Below are 17508 nucleotides of genomic sequence, written 5' to 3' on the forward strand. Positions count from 1 at the left end.
CTATTGCTGCTCCGTTGTCCAAATTGACACAAAAGAAGGCCAGATTACAATGGCCTGAGGTTTGTGAGAAGAGCTTTCAGGAGTTGAAGGCTTGATTGACTTGTGCTCTAGTTTTTACTTTGCAAGTGGGTACAAACGGTTTTGTGTTTTATAGTGATGCTTCTAGAGTTGGTCTTGATTGTGTTTTGATGCAGAATAGAAGGGTCATTGCTTATGATTCTACACAACTTAAGGTTCATGAGAACTACCCCACTCATGACCTTGAATTAGCAGTCGTGGTGTTTGCCTTGAAAATTTGGCGTCATTACCTTTATAGTGTGCATGTCTATGTTTTCACAGATCATAAGAGCCTACAATATGTCTTCAATTAGAAAGAGTTGAATCTTCAGCAGAGAAGATGAGTTGAGCTTCCCAATGATTATGACATTGTTTTACCATCCGGGTAAAGCAAAATGGTGTTGTTGATGCTCTTAGTAGGTTGTACTTGGGAGTATTGCTCATAAAGAAGAAAGTAAGAAATAGCTTGCGAAGGAGGTACATAGACTTGCACGTTTGGGAGTTCGTCTCACGAATTCCAATGATGGTTATTTGATAGTGTAGAATGGTTTTGAGTCGTCACTAGTGATTGAAGTGAAGGGAGAAGCAAGATAGTGATCTCATATTGCTTTCGTTGAAAAGTAGAAAGTTGAAGTTCTCTCTTGGGTAAAATATTCGTCGGTATTGAGGTAGGTTGTGTGTTCCAGATGTGGACAACTTGAGAGATCAGATTTTGACAGAGGCTCACAGTCTCAGATACTTTGTTCATCCAGGTTCCACCAAGATATACCGTGATTTGAGAAAAGTTTTCTGGTGGAATGGTATGAAAAAAGACATTGCTGATTTTGTAGCAAAGTGTCAAAACTGTCACAAATGAAGGTTGAACATCAACGTCTTGGTGGTAAGGCAAAAGAGGGAGATGATTAACATGAATTTCATAACATGCCTATTGAAACTTCCGATCCATTCACCTTGAGAGAAGATAAAGTAATTCTCTTGAGGCTTTCATTTCAATGTCCACCGGGTAAAGAGAAACCTCATTAGGTATATCAATTCTATTGAGGCTTATAAGGTTATAAAGATGGGAAAACTACAAAAATTGGACCCATTAGGCAAAGTATTTACCTGAATTGGACTCAACCCAATATATTTATCCTGATTGCCAAACTATTTACCCGAGTCCCGACTGTCCGCTTGTTCAATTCATTGAACCACTGCTTCTTTTCATCCTTGATACCATCGAAGTATATATACTCTAATGGTATCAAGCAGTAATTGAGCAGTCCTTTCACTGCAACACTGCATGTTCCTCCTTGATGCTATCAGAGTATATATATACTCTAATTTCAAGGAGTAACTGAGTAATGTTTTTATTGAAGCCAATATATTTCTCCTTTTTTTCTCATTTTTTGCTCTATGCGATCACTTTATATTAAAGTAAATATGTACATTAAAGCTAGATATTATGCAGTTTGACTTTAAAAATTTTGGTACATTTATTCATAAAAGAAATTTAATGATTAATATTACGTAGTTTGATTTTAAAATTTTCAGTACACCCATTCATCAATAAAAAAATTACTTATGCTATTCTTGAACACCCTTTGTGAAATTTCTGGCTCCACCACTGCACCTGTGTTACCACTCGACTAATAATCTAACAATTTCTTTCTACCCTTGGGATTGATTCTACCCATATTGGAACAGAAAAAGCTAAATCATCAACCACCATTGTCATCACCCACAGAACCTGATATGCCCACAGGCCAAGGAAGACCATATCCTTCTGGCTTTTGGTCTCCAACTTGAATAAAGTGAGTGAGGTTTAATACAAAGACGTCCAATCTTTGCCAAGAACGTCCCTGACCGAAGCCCTTTAAACCATCATCATAAGGAAACAAAAGTTGCTGGATTATTCTCTACTGTTTGTTTTACCATGGGTTCATAATGTGGGACGAGCTTTCCAGGCTCCAAAGATGCTCCTAACCTGAGAAGTCATCCAAGCAGCATGGGCAAGGTGTAACGCCCGCAAATGGTCTATATCAGACAGCATTCCAGAATTTCTAAAAATAGGAACCTTTGGATGATACGTTAATTTTTTTGTGATCCATAAATTTGAGATTCAAGATGTTTCAGTCAGGAAGCCATCATATACTTCAATTTTTTTATAACCACCATTATATGCTTTAATCTCAGAAGCAAAAAAATAATAATATAAGAACAGAACATTGTACATTAGTCTGACAATTATTTTATCGAAGACTTGAGAACTGAATTTCCTTACCTGGATAGACCTTCAGTTGAAATAGCAGCTACCACTACAAGAATTCCAAAGCATACCATGGTAATACTCCAAGCAGCAAGTTTTCTTCTCCTGAGTTTATCTTGAAAATATACAAAATTACGCACCACTAAAAGATATTGCTGAATCAACAGATTCTAAGAAATGATGATTTTATAGTAGCTTCAATTGTGATAAGAAATTCATTTAGAAAATGTAACTCGCAGAAAATTCATCTGAAATAGCATTTGTTTCTCAATCATAATTTGGATAAGCACCAACAATGCCCAGTCTTATGAGAAACATAGGAAACCATCCCTCAAGTAATCACGAGGACAACGGGAAACTTGATGAATAAAGATGCTTTTAAAATGATGCTTTGCTGCTCATCTCTCTCTTTCCCTCCCCCCTCTTTTTTATAAATAACAATCATTTAATTAAATATGCGCAAAAACAATGCCAAGATTACAAGTGTTTGGCATCATTCTGTCAAGAAATTCATCAGCTATCTGCCTGATAAAAAGAAAAAAGAAAAAAACATCAGCCAGGTATCCATAAAAGTAGGAACACATGCCCTTCTATCTATTGCTCTTTATAAGCGTTACATCTACTAAAGAAAGTCCTATAAAACCATCACACCCTTGAATACAATAACTTCCTAGGAGAAAAGCCCGATAACAGACTACTTACCAAAATATTGTTCACACTGCAAGTTAAAGGACCATGATATGGAGAGATGTCGGATCCTTCATCTTGAGTTTCGTCCAAGAAGGGAGGAGGAAGAAGCAAAGGAGTACGCAAGAGACACTATTGAAGGGAAGAAACCTGTTGGGATAAGTAAATGCAGGCTAAGACACTAAAGTCAGGAAGGTTGTAGGGAACATAAATGAAAGACAAAGATGGAATGTGGAACACGGTAGAAGGAATAAAGGGAAGATCAGTGATACGATCCAAGAGGCAACTGTACAGAAAGGAAATATGGGAAGCAACAGACCCTCTAGAAAAGAAAATACATTTGGGGAAGGCGCAGAAACAAGGAATACCATTAGTTCATTGGAACCATGGGTTGAAGCTTCTTATGGAAGGTAACAGGGGTCTTGGAATAATTAGGGGTGGGCATGAATCACCGAAAACCAAATCGGGATTTACCATACCGAAGTTTATTTGCCGTACTAGACCAAACTTTGGAAGTTTAGAATTTGGTATCTGTTTTTAGTTACTAATTATTACCAAAACCGAACTTCAGATATACCGAACCAAATACCAAACGCCCAATCCTAATGAATTGTTTACCATATACATGGGTGACATCATTCAGTGATTTGAACATCTTGATTGACTTGTGATGCCAAATTCATAATGTTAAGTCTTGAGAGTGGAGATCGAACCTCCATATGTAATCTATCTAAAAGCTAACATGTCAAATGTTGGAGAAACTATGAACATATCCTGTCAAAATATCTTCTCTTCAATACGCATACCAGATTACTGTACATAAGTTTGATTTTTACCAGACTCAAAGTTTGGCATTTGGTATCTACTTTCAATTAACTATTACCTAATTACTGAACCAAATACCAAAAGCCCACCCCTAGTAATGATGGAGGAGATATGGAGAATCACGGGCAATAGGAATGTGACTGTGGAACATGTGTGAAGAGAAGGAAATAAAATAGCTGACTATCTGGCTAATTTGGCTTTAGAACATTGAGATATAATGGCTCTTTCCAGGAGCTGGAAGTACAGGGGAGGAGGTTGATTAACACAGTAACAAGTTGAATGAGCCCTATCTAAGGGTTAGATCATGCAGAACATGAGAAGACTAAGCAATGGATGGAGAGACAGTTCACATAATCATTTTCAAATCCTATGGGAGGATAACATGGAGATCGTTTTGATCACTAATATTGTTTCTGATTTGCAGGTATCCAGCAGAATTGGGAAAACCTTTTTTTTTATGACCGAAAAAGAAATGCCCTTCGGGGTGGCCTAGTGATTTGGGCTTGGGACTTCCATGTTGGAGGTCTCAAGTTCGAAACCCCTTGCCAGCGAAAGCAAGGGGATTGCCTTCTGGGTCGAGCTCGTCGCACTGGACTTGCCTAGTGCGGGTTACCTCTCCTATGTGGTTTGCGAGCTATTGCATAAGAGCGGGGGTTTTACCCTGTGCACACCCAAAGGGTAGCGGCAGCGGATTTCCCTTGTCATAAAAAAAAAATAAAAAAAATTGATGATCGCAGAATTGGGAATCCTTGATGATCTTTCAATATACAGTATCAATGTTCAATCTATTGAAAGATCTTTAGAGGGTGCAGTTAACAAGGACAGCATAGATCCTGTTACAGCATCGAAACAGGATTCCAGGCAACCAATAGTGATAATAACAGGAGAGTATATTGTTGATTGATACCAATAGCTTAATTATAGGAGTAGAATGATATTGTATTGAATGTAATTGATTATGTGATATTTTCTTTCCTTCTGTTGTCGTAGACTCATTGTATAAGTACCCATGAGAAGTACCCATTCTCATGGGTTGTATATTCATCAAGAAAAACAATGAAATTTGTCCTTCTTCTTGAAAATCTTCATGGTATCAGAGTCCTTGCTGCCTTTTTTAGGTGAGTTATCTCCCTCGAAACACTAGGGTTCTGTTTTTATCAAAGAGGTTGAGTTTTCTCTATCTTGGTTGGTTGTCCACAACACAATCTCCTTCCAGCTAGTTCCTTTTGAAGAAAAAAAATTCTGTTAGGGGCTGGAACATTCCAAGCCTATGGCTACCAGTTTTAAATATTTTCCGATCACCAAAATTAGGGTTACAGTGCGGCAGCTAGCTTTCTGGTGACTTTTCGCGGAATCCTTTTCCGAATTTCAGGTCGTAAGCCTATTCCAAACTTCCCATCCAAGTTCCGGCAGATTCTGTGCGGGCAGATCAGGTATGGATCCCACACCCATGCCGTCACGGGTGCGGCACAGGAAGTGAAGAGTCCGAACAACTTAGATAAAGCCTGGTCTAGAAGACACTCCCCACACAATCCATAAGGAAATGAAGGTTAGCTCCTACACTTTGTTAGCATTATGCTTAGGGAAGAGAGTATAGGTAGATCAGAGAGAGCATCATCAAGAGGAAACTTAGGTTGTCTTGAGGAATCTTATAGATTCCTTCTGATGAGCACAAACATTGGCAAACGAGTTTATTTACATTCTTGTTGCTACATCTTTAGAAAAAAAAAGGAAAGAAAAAATAGAAAATAGAGAGACAATATAGAAGTGCCTGCACTTGGATACGCAAAGCACATTTTCAGTTTTCAAAGGGTTAGATGTCATATAACTAACAGAAAATATTTTCAGAAAAATACAGAGATCTTTTGGGGAGGAATAATGAACTTCTCAGAGAACCTTGAAAGGCTAGGTGGCAGACAAACTGAGATAAAAAGGACAAGCTTTCAAGCTAGAACTATCTAATAAGGCAAGACAAGTTCTCTCCTACAGATAACTTTATAATAAAATGAATTCCAATGAAGCATATTATATTCTTAACAGGAAGGTAATTGTCAGACAATTTTGAGAAAGCTTTCAACAAAAAAGACATAAGTAATTGCATGCAAACCAATATATTAGCTGGCATGTCTTTATATGCTCACTGTATGTCACAAACCATCAAACTCGAAATAAACTTTTCACTGAACAATCAATAAGATCAGAAGGATACCTTGAGCTACATCACTCTGAAGAAGAGGCCTACCAGCCACATCTGTTTCAAAAGCATCTAAATGTTGACCACTACTGTTGCAAGAATTATGAAGAGCTTCAGCTTCTTCTCAACAAATCTTAAGTTTATTACCATTGTGCAAATGATACTTACACATTCGATTGCTGGTCAGATGGCAGAAAAGGCAGTTCATCTGGTGGAGCATATCTAAGTATCAAGATTGAAAGAGCAACTACGGTGAATGAGAGCAATGTGCCAACACTAACCTGCAAAAAGATGCAAAATTTTCTAACTTCTCTTTGAATTCTTCCAAACATTCTTTTACTCATGGAAGTCTTCCTACTTGTAGCTTACCATTCCCGCTAGCTGAGACACATCCATAAAGAAGGCTAGGATTGCAATAAAGATACCAGTTGCTATGGTGCCCTTGACAGGAACTTGAGTGTGCCTACTGATGTCTGAAAAAAATGATGGCAGCAATCCATCCCTAGCCATTGCCATCAGTATTCGAGGCTATTTGTTTGCCACAGAGAGAAAGAGGGAATTGTTATCTAGGGAGAAAGAGAGATGGATTTTATCCCAAGAGAGAAGATTCTCTCTGTTTCAAAATGCATCATTTTTTCCTCAGTTTGATAAAAAAAAGTTCCTTCTGACAAATCAGTCTCTGTTTAATAAAAATTTAATCCAGCTCTATACTTGCTCAAGATTGTAAAAGAATTGTAGGTTGTCAGAATGACTTTACTGCTCTTCGTTATTTGCTAACCTACTTGGTCTTGTTCCCTTGAAGCAATCTTGGTTCAAGTTGCATGTAACTAAATATAATCATATAGTTAATACCTGTGGAATAATTGCCCCAATAAGACTTGCACAAAGAGCAGTCACAGCTCCAGCGGTTATAATGTAACTGCAAGCCATCAAAAGAATCAAGTTCAAACAACGCCTAAAGCGTACATATTGAATATTAAACTGTAGGTTATGTAACAAACTTACACAGCCCATTCCATGCCATAGCCTGCAAAAGCAGAGGAAATTGGTGTATCGGGGTCCAATGCGTAGTATGGAACTAAACCAACAATAACAGCTGATACCAGCATATACAAGATGACACATATGGATACTGCAATCCCTATACCGAGAGGCATGTCACGTTGAGGGTTCTTTACCTATTACGTCAATTGTAAGTAAGTCCGTGTTTTAATTGCAATAAAAATATATTGATGCAACTCTGTCCTATCCTTGAGATTCAGTCATGCAGAATCCAGAAAAACAGCAACTTTTAAGCCAACAAAAAAGATGAAAAATATTTAAACATGCCATACAAATGAAGAGAAGATCACAATCATTAAATATTCTACACTAGTGATTCTTTAAGAAAACATGTATCTACAAACTCAGCGCATCGTCCAATTATCCTAGATATTGCAACACAAAATTCTTTTATTGGATGTCTATTGATGATGCGATGAATTTTGTCAATCTATATCCCAAAAGAAGAGGAATTGTATGATGCAAAAGAGATTTGGAGTTCGAGCATGGGAGAAATTAAGAATTTAGTGAGAAGAGCAATAGAGGGACACAAATGAAGAATTTTATGTATAACCTTGTAATGAAGATGTGGAATGGAGGTCAAAACTTAAGGGAGAATATTATCTTACGGGATGGGGTAGAAATCGGGGAGGAAGTTCTTGGATGAGAAAGTATGCGAGACGGCTAAAAGTAGGATAGAGATTAAGGTCTCAAATATCACGGTGTCACCGTCACAGAATGCTTTATTATTCATAGAACAAAGAACAATGTGGCTTTGATTAAAAATAAATTAGTAGACTCTAGGATGAGAGTGTATAGGCAAGTAATTGAACTGCATAAGCCATGTGACCATGTTTTTTTCATGGCAGTGGTCTCAGGCCAGCTTGTGTACACCACTATTCCATCAGGTACCTGCTACCTCCCACATAGAGATATTGCTTCATTGAAGAACCTCAAGGAAGAAGAATTGGGTGAAGTAGAAGACTTATTTGTTAGTGTATCCACCACATAGTTTACATACTCAAATACCTGGTAATTCTGCCATCAAGGCTTAAGCAGATAGGAAGAAATCAACTTTGTAACAGAGAATATTAGGTTTGGAGAGAAATCGTAGATTTATGCAATACAGAAATTAAGAATTGGGTGCAGAAATTTCATTGAAGAATGATTAGAACAACTTTGTATTTTCATCATATGCACTCAAATATAAAAATAAATAAATCAACTTTTCTCATGTGGAACCATGAAAACTAGTGAAGGAAACTGTAGGCCTTTAATGATATGCAGCCAATACCTCCTCAGCTGTGCTAGCAACTATATCAAAACCAATGTATGAAAAGAAGACTGTCGCAGAGCCAGCCAACAACCCATTTATTCCAAAAGAGAAGTACCTAGAAACTCAAGAAATGCATCAGTCCAAATGCTGGTGGTATGTAAGACAGTAAAGCCATATACAAAGAGACACTTACCCACTAGAGACTTCATAACCTGGCCACCCAGTCTTACATCCCAGGTATGCACCAGCTAAGATGATAAATACTAACGCACTAATATTGACAGTTGTAATTATGGCTTGCGCAAGGGAACTCTGCATATGATATTTTCCAGTTGCAGGAGTGCAATGACAGTGCAGTTGAAGAAAAGTTAGACAGTAGATAAAGGAAATTGAACAGAAGTTCTTTTAGTGGGAAAAGGATGCACCTCCTTGATCCCAGTGCATAATAAGGCAGTGATAATGACAACTAAGATTGCAGCACCAGGGTCTACTACTATACCAAAAATGGTTTGACGAGCCAAAATTGAGGGCAGTTTATCTACACCACCAAAGAACGAAGCCTGCAAATGAAAATAGTACTTATTAATGGTTAAGAAAGTCCTTTCATCCAGTGAAGTGGGGAACTGTATCATGAAGCAAAAAAGAGGGGGGTGGGGGTGGGGTTGGATTGAGTATTGAAAATTATAATTGCTGAACAAAGGCCTTTTTTCAAGTGATTGTGGAGTAATACTCGAGAGGAAATTCCTTACTGGAAGAAAATTGTACAGATTACAAATGGTACCAGCAATTTCTGGTCTACTAATCCTGCTTAGTTCCCTCGTAGCTGTGGTTTGTGGAAGAATATAAGAAAGATTATTGGAGGAGCACAAGGAACTGATCCAGTTAAAGCTAGGGGGTAGCAAAAGAATAATTTTCTGGTAAGATGATTGGCTGGGAGATACTCTTCTGAGAGACAGATTTACTCAGCTTTGCAGAAAATAGCAGGCCACGGTGAGTAATGCAGAAATAATCAAGGAATGGAAGTGAAATTTAGAAGGAATCATAATTGATTGAGAAATGAATAATATGGCTAAGCTTCTTCAACTATTGGATAGCTTACAGGTTCAGCCTGATAAATCTGATTGTCATTTTGAAAATTTGAAATTGCATAGCAGTGGAACATTCTCAAATATATCAGTTTTTGGGTATTGTATGGCGTTGGCAGATGTTATAAAAAAAAGTGCTCTTATTAAGGTACAATCTTTAGTTGGATGCTACACATGAAGCAATTTTAACCTAGTATAACCGGCAGAGAAGAGGTTTGCATATACATAATCGATGTCACATGTGTGAAAGAAATTGAAGAAGTAACTTCTTCTTCATTGTCCAAGACCATGTCTCAGCTTCTTTCACTTGAGAAGCTGAAGTTCCCATCCTTTTACAGCTAAGTGTAGTTTGATAGACTCTGGGATTTCACCCTATATGATAAAGAGAGGAGAAATGTTTGAACACATGCAGGCTGTGGTTCTAGTTTGAGTCTTCATCACCGTCCATTATCAAAATAAAATTCTCCCGTGCTTGACCCACTGAAAAAATCCGGCCGGCACACGTGTGTATTGGAGGGAGGGGGGGTGAAGATATAATCAACTTAGGAAAAGTGCTCTATTTCTAACAGCTTAAACGTTTAGAAGAGATGATCACACAACTCAACATAGTAGTAGAGCAGACAGAGGTCCAAGATTCGAGTTTCACCGCCAACCATTATTAGAAAGAATTCTCACGTGTTCGACCAATGAAAGAAGAATCAAGCCTATATTAAGTACATGTTTTCTCTAACAGTTTAAACTTTTAGATGAGATGATCGCACACTACTTAACTGTCGATGCTATCGAGATATCTCTACGTCTAAGGATATTAATTTATGTCTCAAATTATCGTGAAATTGGAAAATTACTTTTGTTTGAAGGCGACTTGTGCAACCTCTATCCTATTTTTAGTCCAATGAACTATATTTTTTACTAAACACATGTTTAACACTATATCCAATAATATCCCATTTTTAATCCAATGAACCAAACATATACCAATAAAAGTGCATCCACTAAATAATCCTGTCATTATTTAATCATCGCATTATAATCCCAGTATAACTTGTTCACCAACCAAATGTTTCCCTTAAAGAATAATAAAAACGGTTCAGATAAATAACTAACTAATCAAATAAATAAGAGATGAGAAAAGTAATTTCTAATCATAAGAGTGAAAGCAGAAAGACCCAGTTTATACAAAAAAAAATTAATAAAGACATTCTACCCCACCAAATTGGGCGCTACGCCACGAGCGACAGCTGCACCACCAAGAGTGTATTCAAGTATCAAAGCCCAACCAATTAGCCATGCGACCCTGAGTAGAGTAACATTTTCTAGTGGTTACAGACTGAAAATATCCTATTATGGAGAGAAACCATAAAAATTGATTTTCAGGATCGACTATACAACAGACTCCGAATAAATTGCCTTTGCGATGATTTTCATTTTAAAACATTTCCACCAATTAAGATGTTGAGTAACAATATGCATAGATTTGACATGATAAGGAATTTCCTCTTTACCCTTCTCCAATGCAGACATACGAGTAATGATATGCACTTCCAGCAGATGGGCAGCGACACGCAAGCTCTGCATAACAAAATGCAGAAAGAGCAGCCGCTAATCCACCAATAAAGAAGGAAACAGTGAGAGACGGTCCAGTGTGCTCTCTGGCAACTGTTCCAACAAGAATATAGACTCCAGCACCTATGGTTGCTCCAACGCCTGACAGAAGTAAGGTTAACAAATCAAAGATCAGTGATGTTTAAAAATCAACGCTCACTGTCCAAATGACAGTATATCAAGGAAAAAATAAGGGAAGGTATAAGAACTAAGTATTGGCTGTCTAATTTTACTTTCAAAGCAAAAGTTAATGCAGTCCTCTATCCCCTGAATAATGAAAAACTAGCAATTAGCATTTACGTTGTCAGAAACACACTTGAAATTTACTTGACCACTCGATTATTTCAGCTAAAGTTCAAGGTGTCAGACAGAAGAAGATCCACAAAGTGAAACTGAAGATCCAGAAGAAGAGAAAGTTTGTTTGTATTTCTTGATAAATTTACATCACATGAGAATGGATACTTATACAATAAGTACTGTGACTAAAGAAGAAAAGAAAATATTACATAATCAATTACAACCAGTACTCCTATAGTTAAGCTAGGAAATCAATCAATCCACACTCCCCTCAAGTTGGTGCAAAGATGTTACACATGTCGACTTGCAAACTAGTGTATTGAAAGTCTGTTTGTTAAAAGGCCTTTGGTAAACTTATCATCTAGTTGCTTTTCTGATGGCACATAAAACAAACTCAAGACACCACTTGTAACTTTTCTTTGATGAAGTGTCAATCAATTTCACGTGTTTTGCTTGGTCATGATGGACTGGATTATGAGTCATACTGATTGCAGCCATATTGTCGCAATAAAAGGAAAAGTTCCCTATTTCAAATAACCTTGATTCCTCTAGTAGCTTTTGTAACCACAAGTTCACAAACACCTTGGGTCATAACTCTATATTTTGCCTCTGCGCTTGATCTACCAACTACACTTTACTTCTTGCTTCTCCAAGTGACCAGTTTTCCTCTGACGAGCGTACAATAACCAGATATAGATCTTCTGTCATCTAGAGATCACCCCTATCCACGTCTGCAAAGGCTTTTGGAGGTGATCATATCTGGAAAAGTAGACCTTTCCCTGGAGCAGACTTCAAATACCGCAAAATGTGAAAGACGGCTTGCAGACTTTTCAAAATCTATTTTTAAAATGTGGTTTGTCTGCCTGGTCCATGTGTTGGGACAAGCCTGTGCTTGATAGAATTGATGGTCTTTGACCAGCCACAGACGTATTATTTTGTGAAAAATACTATTTAGTATTTAATAAGTAAATTGCGGTGTGGTGTGGTGTGGTGTGGTGCGGCCTCGTGTTGCGTTGGTGCATTGATATCGTTCGTTTGTTGCCGTAATATGTTAGGTGCAATACACATGCTGCCATAATATGTTAGGGGCATACACATGCTGGCGTAATACGTTAGGGGCCCATACATGTTGTCATAGTATACTTTTGAGGCATTATATATGTTGGCGTGGACTGTCAGGGTGTTGTGTTAATTTCCTTCACTGTCGTTTATGACAAGTCTCAAGTGTAGATTGTGTTGGGGGTATGTAATGTACCTGTTCAACATTTCTTTGGACTTATTGAGTATTACATTATGATACAATTCATGTGCATATTATTTTTGCGCTCGCTGTGTGTTTGTATTTTCTAACACTTGTTCTAGGAGTAATCAAAGGGGCAGGTCAAGAGATCTACCTAGGTTATATTCACGTATAACTCACTTCTTACCTGCATGTCCCACAGATACTATTGGCGATACAACAACAACAACATACCCAGTGAAATCCCACAAAGTGGGGTCTGGGGAGGGTAAAGTGTACGCAGACCTTACCACTACCTCGTGGAGGTAGAGAGGCTGTTTACAGATACTATTGGCGACGACGAAGCTAATAGCTGATGAGTTCGCTGGAGTTGATCTATTTATTGAGGTGAGCTGTCGCATTTTTCATGGATGCTACCAAAAGAGTCTATATCATTATTTTGTTGACGTATTTCTTTTGGGGTTTCACACCTGGGTCTTCTATAATCCTCTTAGATGTTCCATGGTCTAGTGTGGAATTTGGGCGAGAGCTTTAAATTTATATTTTAGAGATACTAATTGTTCGTGATTAATATCATATTGTTTGGGTACTTATTTAATTTATTAAATGCTACAAATTCATGGTTAAGGTATGAAAATTGGGTTCGCCTAGCCACAGTGGGGTGTGTTGGATGCCTATCACGTCTAGGGGGGTATTTTGGAAAGTGACAAAATAACAATCAAAACTGTAGTTCTAGCAATCAAATGGGTAAGTACGAGGTAAGGTTTAAAAAAAAAAAAAAAAACTGGTAACTTAAGTACGTGGTAAGTTTTGGTTTTCATCTAGCACAAGATATAGCTAATAGTACTGACACTCAAACTGGAAGGCCTCAAGCCAGTAGTCAGTCTTCTCCAAAATCTTTCTGGAACTTTTTGTGGTCACTGAAACTCAAAAACAAGTATAAACATTTCCTTAGAAAATGCATTCTTAATGTCTTACCGGTTAATGCAAATATTTCTAAGAGATTAAACACTAGTTGTGATGTTTGCAGGGTCTGTAATTAGCAACAGAAACAATTGACCATATGTTTTTTAGTTGTCTGAAACCTCAGTTAGGGAGGAAGTTTTCTCCTATCAACTGGCCTGATTTAGAAAATATTGGGAGTTTTGCTTTGTGGTGAAATGATTTTTTTGAAATGCATGCTAGTATCCAAATTCCATTGAGCTACTAACATTGAGCACTTCTCTTTTATGGAAAATATGGAAAGCGAGAAATTCATTATGTTTTAACGGTGATCATTATGAACCTATTGTCATAGTTAATAAAGGCTTTATTTGATTTACATGAATATGACAATGCTTTGCAACCTTCGGCAGGTTTTGACTTGTATACCTAATAGGATTTAAGATGCAACAATTACTATGGCAAAGGATGCAAATGTTGTTTTCACTGATGCAGGCTTACAAAGGGAAAAGGAAAAGTCAAGCATTGATATGGTAACTATAGATATGTGTGGTTATTTGTTTCATGCCTTTGGCACCCCTATTCAACTTGTAGGGAAAGTCATAATGCTAAAGCACTAGCAATTCGAGAGGCTTTGGAAAGAGCGCGACAAAATGATTGGTCAAAGGTTCAATACTATCAGATGCAAAGAATTTGCAAGAAATGTTACAAGAGAAGATGATAGTACCTTGGGAAATAGATAGCGTTTGTGAGGATATATGGCAATGGATGAATTCTTTTGAAGAAATCAAAAATTGTATATATTCCTCGAACATGGAATGTGTTAGCTCATAATCCAGCTAAATTCTCTATTTCCAATTTATATAGGATCTCTTGGGATTCTATTTTCCCAAGTTGGGTTGTAAATGATGCAATGGTGTCATACGTACATCTGAAACATGTTATGAAGTAATTTACTGAAGAAAAAAATTATGAGAGCAAAAAATGTGAAAATTGGTCCCTTGTCTTCCACCTATTAAAGATGCTATGCCTTGTTTCAATGCTTCGTGAAGTAAGCTGCAAATCCACACCAAAGCTTTCTGCCTTTCCTGCTCCTCAACATTCTTCTTATCAGCATTCCACCCATTCGAACCATAAAATAAACTTTTTTTTCCATATTTATGAACGTAAATTAAGTTTTGGTCAATCACCAAAATGATTGAGGAAAAACACAGTTTCTCCACGGGTTCACTCGCCGGAAAAGAGAAGAGTAATTGGTAAAGGTTTTTTTAATTTTATTGCTAAAGTGTGGCTTCATCTACATTTTCTGCAGTAGCTTTTACCTTCATGTTTTAGCTGAAATTTTTGGGCTTTTTAATCCCTTTACCTCATGCTAGTTCTCACTTATTTTTCTTGGTAAACATCATGACCAAAATTTGGAAAAAGGAAGCAGCTGGGAAGTAGTAATGCTTTAAACAGTTGCCAATTTTAGTTGCACAGTTATTCACTCTATTCAATTAATTCTCTTGTTTGGTATGTGGGATGAGAAAGCAATCACATGGGATAAATGCAGGATTATTTTACCCGTGTTTGGTTAGTGGGACAAGGATAACAATCTCATGGAATGTATTAAAATGGTGGGATTAGCTTACCCATGTAATATCCTTGTCCATCCCAATCCCAACATTTGTATTTCTTCTATTTTGGTCCTAAGTTGAGGGATTTTCCCACAATCGGCTGCCCAATTTAACTCAGGCGCAAGGATTGTAACAAAAAGCTCTTCAAATGATATTATTTTATTGTGTTTTTTTTTTTTGTCAATTTATATCAACTAAAAAAAGTTAAAGAAACAGTCATACACAGGGTGCTATATGCTTAGTTTACTCAGATGGCAAAAAAGGCATGAATGAAGAAAGGTTCGGTGCATGACGAATAAAAGCTTAGCCAATAAAGAGTAAGCAGAATTACCAATTGCTACAAGGTCAAAAAGGGAGAGTTTTCTGGCCAATTGCTGAGTTGCAAGTGTTTGCTTTGTCGGGGTTGCAGCATCAACTCGCTTTCTCCTAACCAAACATCGAAATGCAGTTGAACTATTACGTCCGCCATTGTTCATCATCTCATCCTCAAGGAACTGTGTTTATGCTGTTGTTAATTTGGGAAAATTGGAAAAATGCGTTGACAAATTTAGAGATTTGCCGTCTCACAGCTCCACTCTTATAGGCCCACCCCTCATCTTCTCTATACTTGTCCAAATTATAAAATTAATGAATAATTTTAGACTTAATTTTAAATTTATTCTTATGATTAATTATAGTTTTTTTTTTGTTATACTTTTTAGGAAAAATTGTATATAATAGCAAACTATTAATTCAAATTAAATGTTATAAATATAGTTTGATTTAATTGTACCTCATAGCAAACTGTTGTTATTTCGCCTCTGTCCTGGTGAATTTCGCTCGCCACTCTCGTTCTCTCCCTCGCCTCTCTCGCTTTTTATACAAACGCAAATGTATAAAATGCATTTGTGTTTGTATAAAGCGAGAGAAAATTATATATATATACATATATTTTCGTTTCCCTTTCCCAGATCTCGCTCGCCTCTCTCACTTTATACAAAAACGCAAATGTATAAAATGTGTTTGTGTTTGTATAAAGTGAGAGAAAATTGTATATATACATATATTTTTGTTCCCCTCTCCCAGATCTCACTCGCTACTCTCCCAAATCTCGCTCGCTCACTCGCCTCTCTCACTTTATACAAACACAAATGTATACATTGTGTTTGTGTTTGTATAAAGCGGGAGAAAATTATATATACAAATATAAATGCATATATTTTTGTCATATACATTTATGATTATACAAATAAGATATTTCTCTGCCCAATTTTCTTTTGTCTTTCTCTCTTTCTCGCTTTATACAAACACAGATTATACAATTGATCTTTTGTATATGTATACCAAAGTAGATTATACAACTGCTTTCTTTTGTATATGTATAGCGAAATTATACAACTGCTTTATTTTGTATATGTATAGCGAAATATACATATTTATGTTTGCTATGGAGCGCAATTATTCAAACTATAGCTAAAGCATACAAATATGATTTTTGTGTTTGTTATATGTGAAAGTTGCTCTATTTTTTAAGATATTATATTTATCACATTCAAAAAATTGTATAGTAAAATGATATTTTTATTTATAATTTCTTAACAAATATGTAAAATCAATAATGAAGCACTGAAGAGTAGGTAATTCTTCTTTTCTTTTTGTCTTTACTTCTGTAAAGACCCAAATATTCATCCAAATTCTGACATCCAAAAGTGTTCTTGTCACCTAATTGAGATGGCATACCATATCATTGAAAATAACTAAATTAACTATATCGACTTATTAAATTTATAAATCAAATTTAATCAACATAGAGTTGGGTTTCTCATTTCGATTTTAGTTGGTTCTTTCGATTTTTTTCTTTTTTTTTTATAATTACACATTGATTAAAAAAAGATTAAATATATTTTTAATTGTGTGTGATAGGCTAGAACTTAAAAACGTTAAATGAATAAGAATCTTCAAAAAGATTTGTAAAATACACATGAGTACGAAATACTTTCAATCAACGTGCAATATGTTAAATATATAATATTAAAGGCTACAGGAAAACTGAATGCAAAACAAAAAAAATTACAAAGCAGATTGTAACATTCAATCTGAAATATACAATAGTATGGTTATAACTTTCTCGCTCGCCACTCTCCCTTTCTCGCTCGCTCCCTCTATGTTCGCCTCTCTCGCTTTATACAACAGAATTGTACAAATTGTGTTTTTATTTGTATAAAGCGAGAGAAAATTGTATATACACATGCAAATACATATATATTCGTCTTATACACTTATAATTATACAATACAAATATTCCTCTGCCCAGTTCTCTTTTACCTTTCTCTCTTTCTCATTTTATACAAACACAGTTTATACCAATATAATGTATAATTTATGTTTGTATAATATATAATTTATGTTTGTATAA

General features: G+C 36.3%; 2 protein-coding genes across 2 annotated transcripts in view; both read right to left on the minus strand.

The window, feature by feature from the left end:
* Positions 1-15680, minus strand: part of LOC125848148 (cationic amino acid transporter 4, vacuolar-like) — a 28348-nt gene extending 12668 nt beyond the window's left edge. Inside the window, exons 1-12 of the mRNA XM_049527960.1 lie at positions 15445-15680; positions 10919-11120; positions 10626-10710; positions 8754-8888; positions 8522-8640; positions 8347-8443; positions 7017-7189; positions 6864-6930; positions 6381-6539; positions 6180-6292; positions 6027-6100; positions 2321-2420 (exon numbers count right to left, since the gene is read on the minus strand). Coding sequence (XP_049383917.1) covers positions 2321-2420; positions 6027-6100; positions 6180-6292; positions 6381-6539; positions 6864-6930; positions 7017-7189; positions 8347-8443; positions 8522-8640; positions 8754-8888; positions 10626-10710; positions 10919-11120; positions 15445-15592 — 1472 coding nt within the window. The 5' untranslated portion in view covers positions 15593-15680. The remainder of the gene's footprint in view (positions 1-2320; positions 2421-6026; positions 6101-6179; positions 6293-6380; positions 6540-6863; positions 6931-7016; positions 7190-8346; positions 8444-8521; positions 8641-8753; positions 8889-10625; positions 10711-10918; positions 11121-15444) is intronic.
* Positions 1-17508, minus strand: part of LOC125848151 (2-methylpropanoate--CoA ligase CCL4-like) — a 57818-nt gene that overhangs the window by 27257 nt on the left and 13053 nt on the right. The window lies entirely within an intron of this gene.

Source organism: Solanum stenotomum, chromosome 12, assembly GCF_019186545.1.
Source record: "Solanum stenotomum isolate F172 chromosome 12, ASM1918654v1, whole genome shotgun sequence".
NCBI lineage: Eukaryota > Viridiplantae > Streptophyta > Magnoliopsida > Solanales > Solanaceae > Solanum > Solanum stenotomum.